The following is a 10461-nucleotide window of genomic DNA, read 5'->3' on the forward strand; positions in this document are numbered from 1 at the left end:
CTCCCTCTCTCTCCCTCTCTCTCCCTCTCCCTCTCTCTCCCTCTCTCTATCTCCCTCTCTCTCTCCCTCCCTCTCCCTCCCTCTCCCTCCCTCCCTCTCTCTCTCTCTCTCCCTCTCCTTCTCTCTATCTCCCTCTCTCTCTCCCTCCCTCTCCCTCTCTCTCTCTCCCTCTCCCTCTCTCTATCTCCCTCTCCCTCTCTCTATCTCTCTCTCTCTCCCTCTCTCTCCCTCTCCCTCTCTCTATCTCCCTCTCTCTCTCCCTCCCTCCATCTCTATCTCCCTCTCTATCTCCCTCTCTCTATCTCCCTCTCTCTCTCTCCCTCCCTCTCCCGCCCTCTCTCTCTCTCCCTCTCTCTCCCTCCACCCATAAATTTTAGTGTACTGCGACTCATGCGAATCAAAAAATAATAAAAATGTACTGTTTGGTAGAGTATGTGCACAAATAACTAACATGCATGTTGGTTTTTAATGAATGGAATCCCACCAGTAAGTATAATTTGTTTAATTAAAATATCACAGCAGGTCGCGTGAAGCTCCGTGAACAGAGCAGTTATTGTATATTTGTTGTTTCTGCCGCCTGACCTATTGCGACGCTGGCAAGTGACACGTTGATACGTCTGTTGCGCTGCACGAGTGAGGAGAGGAAGGGAAGATTTAAAAATAAACTAGCCAGGGAGAGTATGTGCGTGAGGCCGTGTGGCAGTCTCTGTCGTCTCTGTAAATGTCCCGTGAACTGGCACCGTGCTCAATCAACATATCTTGACAGGATTTCATGACTCAACTGTGCTCCCAAACATTATTGTTCTTGGATTAGATTTCCCACGCTTTCAACAGAACATACCAACTGCAGCCATCACTGGTGTTTGTAAGTGGACTTTTTATATTCCTCCAGCCCCACGTAACAACGTGAGTGATAGTTGTATAGAAGGAGCTGACAAAGAGTAGCTTGCTGCCTCTTCTCTTTCAGTGGCAAAGGGATGAGTAAAAAAAATAAAATTCAATGGAGGAAAGGGAAACAAGGACTTAAAAATGGCAGTCTTCTCCTTAGTCTTGTTAGAAAGAATGCAGAAATTGTGTTCATAACATTGATGAACTAAAATATGGTTTACCTGGCTGCCGAATAGGAACTGATATGAAATGTTGGTTGGTAAAATTAAGTAAGGTTAGCTGCATAATTAATAAATATAGTTTAAAAAACTAAAGAAACATGCTTTTAAAGATTATCAAACTAAAAAGTAAAAAATAATTTTAAAATTTAATTTATGACAATAGTATATAAGCAATACTAGTATAAATGAGAAAAAAGCATGGGGCGCTTAATATACAAAAAATATGGCACAAAGCGCCTCAAGCTTTTTTCTCATTTATACTAGTATCGCTTGTATACTATTGTCATAAATTAAATTTTAAAATTATTTTTTACTTTTTAGTTTGATAATCTTTAAAAGCATGTTTCTTTAGTTTTTTAAACTATATTTATTTTTAACTTTTTAGTTTGATATTCTTTAAAAGCATGTTTTTTTTTTAGTTTTTAAACTATATTTATGTATAATTATCATAGGGAAATGAGTTACCGACACTACCTATTACCATTTGAGATAACTATTTGGAGTTGCAACGTCACAAAGAAATGGTAAAGTCTCTCCGAATCATTTACAGTTAGATGTATGGATATAATCTTAGAATTTACCGAAAAAAAAAAGTTTTCGGCGTGGCCTGGAGTAGAACCCACGATCGCTGAATCCGAAAGCTAACGTCACAGAAGTCGCGCGCGCCTTAGACCGCTCGGCTAACGAGCGTAATAAAATTGGTGGGACATTTTACAATCATGAGACACTCACTCTTAGTCGAAAGAGTTACAGACGGACAGACAATCATTTACAGTTAGATGTATGGATATAATCTTAGAATTTACCGGGAAAAAAAACATTTTTTTTTTCGGCGTGGTTAAGCAAGCTGAAAGGCTAGCACAGAGGAAGGAACAATTGAAACTGGTAAAAGTATGTGCTTTGCAAGAAAAGAAAACTTAGTCGAAAGAGTTACAGACGGACAGACAAACATACAGGTGAAGCTAATATAAAGCATGTAAAAAGTGTCTTTTTTTTCTTTAAAACTTTAATTATTTTAACAAAATTTGACGTACACAGTAATTATTTTAGCTACTTAACCAAACTCTAATTTCCCAGAAGACACTACACGTAAATGTTTTCTTTCCCGACGTATTTGTTTCATTATTCGGAAAAAAAAATTTATTTGAATTCTAGTCTCATTCTTTCTATTCAAATTCTATATTCATATTCGAGAATAATTGGATATTCCCATTCACTTCGGACTATAAAAAGCGGGTATTCGCACAGGCCCAGTTGCGGCACTCTCTCGGCTGTTTGACCGTCAAGGACTAGTCTCGGGCCGACTGCCGCCTTGTGCTTGCTCTGGCTCACCGAGACCCTGCCAGTGACTCGGCGTGTCTCCCGAGACGCGGGGCTGCCTCGTGACCAGGCGTGCGTTCTGAGGAGGGAGGGGCCAGCGTCCTCACTCACTTCTCCACATAACAAACCGAAATCTTAAAAAGGTTATAGGAAAAAAATTCAGTAGGCTCGGAAAGAAACTGGTCTTCAGCACAAGATTATGGCATACTGTATGTTGTTTCAGATGCTGCCTGAAGGTGATTATTAGTCAAGCTTAAGCTAATTTGTTAGTAGGTGTTTTGAGTAATGACTAGATTTAATTTGTTTTTTTATTTTAGCCCTATTTCGTTTCAAAAAGAAGATAGTTTTTTTTTAAAATTTTAATAAATACTGTTTTGCAATTCTTACTCCATTAAAAAGTGTATTTGTGTGGTGCATTTTTATGATAAAATAATTAATAATAAATAGGTCTAAAACAGATACATTCAGGACAATAAAAATGAATTGGTGAGCATATTTAATTTAAAGTGATTCAATAAGACGTACACAATAAAAAAAAAATTTTTTTTGATCCATGCACAATATTTGTCTGGATTCTTAGCTTTAAAAGAATACTATTTTTGTGAATTTAATTAAGTTTTGGGTTAATACTGCTTAATTCCATGATGTAACTTGTATTTGGGTGTTATGCGGTATGTTGTAATGGCGTAAGGTGTTATTTGGGGTTCATCGCAGTTCTCAGTCATGAGGCAGTCGGCTGTCGGGGCTGCAGAGTGCCGTGAAGCTCTCGGCACTAACACACACCTGTGTGAGGTGTAGGTGGCGAGGTGTGGTGGTGTTAACGCTTGTTGGCGGTGCTCCCACAGCTCAGCTGGTGGCGTCTGGACTGAAGGGGCTCAACGCACAGACCCTGCGCACCATCGGATCCAACGCGTCGGTTTCTGTTGCTCAGGTACTTTCCTGCGATGTGTGTTAACATACTATAGGAAAACAATACTGTAGAACCCCTTTTTTACACTATTCAAGGGGGTGTCTGAAAATGTTCTGAAATGTGGGGAATATATGAACACTATTTTTTTTTGGCCTGTGAACAGTTATATACAACCTTAAAATTTCAATAAAATTGATGTTCTGTGTGTGTTAATAAAATCAGGCTCTATTGCAAGTTCTCCTGCCTTTAATGCTCTCACCTGAGAGGGGAGTGTTTCCCGATTGGCTGCAGCCGTGGGCCAATCAGAGCCTTCCTTTCTCCTGGTTGGCCTGTTGGTTTGGCCAATCAGAGCTGGGCTTCTGTGATTGGCTGGGGCTGCTGGCCAATCAGTTGCCTCTGGTTGGCTGGGCTGTTTGGCCAACCAGAGGCGATCGTTCTGTTGTTGGATGCAAAGCTAGGTTTTGAGGATTTCTGAAGAGTGGGTCCAATATTTTGCTTAATTTATGTTTGATGGGTGTTTTAATATTTCAACCAATTCTGGAATGTGTCTTTTCTTGTATTGTGGGATGTTGGCTGTTGAACTCAATGTTGTGCCTGGTTTCCAAAGAGTCTTCATACAACATCACACTGAAAAAATGTTAATGTTCAAGAGCCATGCATGTCATGTAGTTTCAACGTAACTTGCGAGGAACACAGTAAGATCTAGTAACTGATTGTAGTGGTTGCCCCGCATCATGAAGTCGTGCTGGGGTGATCATGGAGTGAGTGAGAGAGGGAGGCGACACGGGGGCTTGAGTGAGGGAGTGGTTGTGTGTTCAAGGGTACGAACCCGTCGATACAGCTGACCCTGCAGCGACCGCGAAGCATTGCCGCCACTAAAAACAAACCAGTATTAACCACTGCTGGCATCTTGAACCCACAGAGGCTGAAGATAACCTCCCCGAGCGTCGGTGAGTTGGGGCCAATCATGTGCTTGTGTGTACTTGTCGTTGTGAGTGTTTCAGTTTTTAATTGTAATTTAGAAAAGGGACTTTTATAATTGTTATACCTAGATGATGCACAACCTGAAATTATTATTACAAGTCATTTTGAGTGATGCAATAGTTCTGCAATAGTTCTGCAATAGTACCTTGCGCCGTTCAGTTAAAGAACACTTCAAGTTCAACTTCAAGGTTTTTTTAGAAAAGAAAAACATATTTATCAAATTGTTTGGTAATAAACTCCTATCTGTTTTTATTTTAATTTTTTTTTAAGGTGCAGCATGGTTACCAGATTGTGGCGTACTTGCTATCAGCAGTTGAGAAGCAGGGTGTGATGTTCTCTCATTCATGAGCTCAGCAATAAGTAGAGCCAAGATTTTATTATGATATTAAAAAGCAAATTTGCTAATAAAAGTAGTTGATTTCATCTTTGTAGTCATTCAAAATTTTAACACATTTAATAATTAGTAAATAAAATAACGTTTATCAACTGCTCCAACAATTCACGGCAAGAGACATAAAACCATTTATTGATGAGCGTAAGTTAAAAAGAACAATGAATGTAACACATGCAATATTTTACTGCAATGTTTCTTGAGAAAGTTATAAATATAAAAATACAAAGTATGGCTTAACTTTTTTTAATGCAATGTCTTTAGTCAAGTTTTAAGGTTTTTTACAGAATGCAGCTGTGTTTAGAACCATGTGAGCCTTGTCTGATGTTGGTTACATGTGTCTGGAACCATGTGAGCCATGTCTGATGTTGGTTACATGTGTCTGTAACCATGTGAGCCATGTCTGATCTAGTTAACATGTGTCTGGGACCATGTGAGCCATGTCTGACCGTGGTAATATGTGTCTGGGACCATGTGAGCATGCCATGTCTGACGTTGGTAACATGAGTCTGGGACCATGTGAGCCATGTCTGACGTTGGTAATATGTGTCTGGGACCATGTGAGCATGCCATGTCTGACGGTAACATGTGTCTGGGACCATGTGAGCCATGTCTGACGTTGGTAATATGTGTCTGGGACCATGTGAGCATGCCATGTCTGACGTTGGTAACATGAGTCTGGGACCATGTGAGCCATGTCTGACGTTGGTAATATGTGTCTGGGACCATGTGAACATGCCATGTCTGACGTTGGTAACATGAGTCTGGGACCATGTGAGCCATGTCTGACGGTAATATGTGTCTGGGACCATGTGAGCATGCCATGTCTGACGTTGGTAACATGAGTCTGGGACCATGTGAGCCATGTCTGACGTTGGTAATATGTGTCTGGGACCATGTGAGCATGCCATGTCTGACGTTGGTAACATGAGTCTGGGACCATGTGAGCCATGTCTGACGTTGGTAGCATGTGTCTGGGACCATGTGAGCATGCCATGTCTAACGTTGGTAACATGTGTCTGGGACCATGTGAGCCATGTCTGACGTTGGTAATATGTGTCTGGGACCATGTGAGCATGCCATGTCTGACGTTGGTAACATGAGTCTGGGACCATGTGAGCCATGTCTGACGTTGGTAATATGTGTCTGGGACCATGTGAGCATGCCATGTCTGACGGTAACATGTGTCTGGGACCATGTGAGCCATGTCTGACGTTGGTAATATGTGTCTGGGACCATGTGAGCATGCCATGTCTGACGTTGGTAACATGAGTCTGGGACCATGTGAGCCATGTCTGACGTTGGTAATATGTGTCTGGGACCATGTGAGCATGCCATGTCTGACGTTGGTAACATGAGTCTGGGACCATGTGAGCCATGTCTGACGTTGGTAATATGTGTCTGGGACCATGTGAGCATGCATTGTCTGACGGTAACATGTGTCTGGGACCATGTGAGCCATGTCTGACGTTGGTAATATGTGTCTGGGACCATGTGAGCATGCCATGTCTGACGTTGGTAACATGAGTCTGGGACCATGTGAGCCATGTCTGACGTTGGTAATATGTGTCTGGGACCATGTGAGCATGCCATGTCTAACGTTGGTAACATGTGTCTGGGACCATGTGAGCCATGTCTGACGTTGGTAATATGTGTCTGGGACCATGTGAGCATGCCATGTCTGACGTTGGTAACATGAGTCTGGGACCATGTGAGCCATGTCTGACGGTAATATGTGTCTGGGACCATGTGAGCATGCCATGTCTGACGGTAACATGTGTCTGGGACCATGTGAGCATGCCATGTCTAACGTTGGTAACATGTGTCTGGGACCATGTGAGCCATGTCTGATGTTGGTAGCATGTGTCTGGGACCATGTGAGCCATGTCTGATGTTGGTAGCATGTGTCTGGGACCATGTGAGCCATGTCTGACGTTGGGAACATGTGTCTGGGACCATGTGAGCATGCCATGTCTGACGTTGGTAGCATGTGTCTGGGACCATGTGAGCATGCCGTGTGGCTGTAAGTGACCTCATGAGCACGCAGCTGTGACGTGTGTCTTGTTCCAGTGAGCCAGGTGTCTGTGGCCACTCTCCCCACCACGGCCAGCCAGCCCGGCACGGCCCCCGCGCTTACCGCACAGCAACAGGTAGCGCGCTCTTGCGACACTTGCTGACCTGTTTACTTCACCTGTCAAGTGTGTGCAGGATACTATTTTACTATACAGTTACACGACCATAACTGTTATTTTACACTCGGACATTTTTAGCAATATTCTGTCATTTTTGGTTCATTATCACTTTGTGTGTATGTAGGTCAAGTGAAGAGATGACATGTCTGTGTCGTCTGTTTCCTCATTCGCTGCTACTGCCAATCCCGCGTGCAGTTCCTTCGAGGTTTGATCTCGTGGACTGTAGCGAGTCTTGCTCGACTTCAAAAATTTTAGTTATTTGTGGTTGGGACAAGTTTGTAAAAGTTACGGAATCCTATGATTATTTAGTATGTGTAGTATATCTGTTGTTTGAATTCACCAATTCGAACTTACTGTGACATGAAATAGTTTACAGTGTTGTGTCTACTTTTTATTTTGTTTGTGGCTTTAGTAAAAAAAAAAAAAAATTATTTGAAATATGAGCATTTAAAACACACAGTAACTTTTGCTTTTCGAGATGTGTATGCGCAAAAGTTCTCATGATTTATAACATCTGATAAAGGATTCTGAGCTAATGACTAGAAGATATTTTTACATTTGAATGTTTTTTTTTTTTTTTTTCCTAATTAGCCTTTATGCTAAATTTGTGAATATAATATTTTCATTTTATCTGGGTATTTTTATCATCTTAAAATTCCACGTATATACCGAGGAAATACCTTCTACCAGTGGCGTAGCCAGGATTTGTGCATGGAGGGTGTTAAGAAGCATGCAACCCCCCCCCACCCCTCCCATATTAAAGGGGTGGTCCAGGGGTCCTCCCCCGTGAAAATTTGGATTCTAAGGTGTAAGATAGTGCTATTTTTAGCAGTTTTCGGTACTTAAATTTAAGTATTGTAATGGTAAAAATTTTATTAATTTTAATATGAAATTTGTTTGAGTGATGAATAAGAAATTAATTAAAGATTTGTTGCCAAGTGAACCCCTAAAACCCCCCCCTGGCTACGCCCCTGCCTTCTACATGTTGTGGCTCTCTAGAACATTAGAGTATGTTTGCTTGACCTGTCCGGGAGTCTGCCGACCCCTGGGGGGTGTCGGCACGGGGAGTGCAGCGCCGACGCGTGTTGCAGCTGCACCTGGCGCTGCAGAAGAAGCAGGCGCAGCTGCAGCAGCAGTGCCTGCTGCAGGACGGCAAGGCGGCGGTGTCGCCTGCCGCGCTGGCCACCAAGCACCGCCGGCGCTCCAGTGCTGCCGACCCCAACAAGTAGCAACTGCTCGGCTGGGAGCGCTGCTAGTCCCCTCCCGTCGGCCCTCCTCGAACCAGCCTCGCAATCGCGTTCGCGATCGGTTACAACTCTGCCTGTAGGTGTGTGTGTGGGGGACCCCAGCGTCCCCTGAGGTGCTGACGGAGTACTCCACCAGCGGCAGGTTCCTCACGACTGCTGGATGGCTCTGACTTACGTTGTTATCGCGTTCTCTCGTGTAAGCCGGTGTTTCCCTGTGAGTAGCTTCAATATCATAAGTTTTGTTAGCTGTATCCAGCCATCCTCGCATTCTGTCTTCCCTATTGTTTAAAAAAAAAAATTATGGAATTCTGCTATATGTACATTATTGTGAAAAATTTTATTTTTAATCTTAGTTCTCCAAATGAAGGTCTTCTTGCGTAGACTAAATCTCCCCTTCTTAGTTGAAATGTTGTCTAGCGAGGGAAGCTGCTGTGGGTCTCACACATCACGAGGCTGCAGGGGCAGGTCGGAGCGCCGGCCGTTCTCTAGTCACTTCCTGGCCGCTCCGGACAGCCCGGGAGAACCCGCCCGGTGGAACGTTCAGAGCGAGTGTCAGAGCATTTACTTGCAAAATGAGAAAATACAATACAAAAAAAAATGACTTGAAGATAGATAGTATTTTATTTTTTCATTTCCACTGCAAAAATAAAAAATAAATAAAAATAAAGAGACAAGTATTATATACGTGTGTACATAAGAATGACGATTGTTAAGGATTGGTGTATGATACATAACTTATTGTGCTTGGCGTCACGTGTTCCTCTCTGCCCGTGTTAAGTTTTGCTCCGTGCAATCTCTCTACAAGACTGTTGTTGCCGTGTGCGTGAGACAATGCGTCTACGGACCAAGCTACCTCCCGTTTGCTCGACTAAGTGCTTCGCAACGACTGTGTGCACACCATGTATATATACTCAGTATATATATGTATATATATATATTGGTTAATACTCATTAGGTATGATTTGTATAGATTTTTTTTTATTTTGTGTTAAATAAACATTAAGGTAGTACGAGTTGAAAGCTTGTGTTTTAGAATTGGACCAACCCTGAATCCTAGAGTAATGTGAAAAAAAATCTACTTATGCGGTTATGATTACTGTACTCGGACTCAAAAATTATTGTCAATACGTACTGTACTGTTCCAACTGTAAGTTGGTTTTCTCTGTATACTTTAAAATGTGTGACAGAATGAGCATTCATTGTCTGGTGATGGGGTATAAAGATATAAGTTATTGTTACGTATTGCCAGAATTGACCACACAAGTGTTGGTCGAATGGGAGAAATGTGCGCTTGCGTTTGGAGCAATGTCGTCTACTGTTCGAGTATCTGTGGATATTTATTGCCTTTGTCAAATATAATATTTCTACGATATAACGTGAGTGTTTATTGTATGTAGTCAGTGCTGTTGTACCTTTTAGGTGAGTTTGTCTTGGAAATCTTGGAATCGCTGGTCTTCCTTATTTGAAGATTGTGTGCAGTGCAAAGGTTTGCTATGCTCATAAGCTCACGCACATAGAAAACCCTTTTTTATTTTGGTTTCCTTGTCAGCAGACACTTATAAATAGTAAACTGTGCACTTGATTGCTGAACATAATGCTTTAAAAACTATTTATTACTTTTTAATTGAATTTTTTTTTTTTTACTGCGGTCAGAAAAATCTATTCCAAGTAATATTAATACAGTTATATAATACAAAAATTCAACTTAATCCAAATTTTGTGTTTAAAATATTCCAGTTCATCTTTTTTTTATTATATGCAAAATTTATTTATGTAGATGGTTTGATAAAACTGTTAAATATTTCAATGTGTCGTATTAACTTTGAATTTGCAATTTATCCTGTTGAACCCTCATAATTATGTGAAATTACATTAATTGAATGCAACTACGTTTTCCCATAATTATTATACTTCTAATGATCTGCGATCCATCGGATTACCAAATCTGGTTTTTCGGATTGCAATCCCTACCCACGAGGCTACGGGTTCTACGAACAACATAATTCGTGAACAGGGGACAGACATGCTACAGGACGAGGTAATTGAGCCCTCTAACAACCCACATAGCACATGCATAGTGCTGGCCACCAAAAAGAACGGATCCCTGCGTTCTGCGTGGATTTCTGGCCGTTGAATGCCTTCACTATCAGTTTCCTTCCACTCCCCTCAGAAAATATTCGAGGCCGCTGTACCGAGGCTTGATAGAGCCTGCGTATTAAGAACATTAGATTTAAAATCCTGCTACTGGCAAGTGCCAATACGACAGGACGAACGACGGAGAAAACCGCGTTCACATTACTGGACGCTA

The 10461-nt window shown here is 41.8% G+C and overlaps 1 protein-coding gene across 3 annotated transcripts in view; it reads left to right on the forward strand.

Moving 5' to 3' along the window:
* The window catches only part of LOC134538899 (transcription factor SPT20 homolog), a 58929-nt gene extending 49401 nt beyond the window's left edge, over nt 1-9528 (forward strand). For all 3 annotated transcript variants that reach the window (XM_063380504.1, XM_063380505.1, XM_063380506.1), the window contains exons 19-22: nt 3275-3360; nt 4160-4289; nt 6785-6864; nt 7998-9528. In XM_063380504.1, coding sequence (XP_063236574.1) covers nt 3275-3360; nt 4160-4289; nt 6785-6864; nt 7998-8135 — 434 coding nt within the window. In that variant the 3' untranslated portion in view covers nt 8136-9528. The remainder of the gene's footprint in view (nt 1-3274; nt 3361-4159; nt 4290-6784; nt 6865-7997) is intronic.
* Nucleotides 9529-10461: the final 933 nt, after the last annotated feature.

Source organism: Bacillus rossius, chromosome 14, assembly GCF_032445375.1.
Source record: "Bacillus rossius redtenbacheri isolate Brsri chromosome 14, Brsri_v3, whole genome shotgun sequence".
Taxonomy (NCBI): Eukaryota; Metazoa; Arthropoda; class Insecta; order Phasmatodea; family Bacillidae; genus Bacillus; species Bacillus rossius.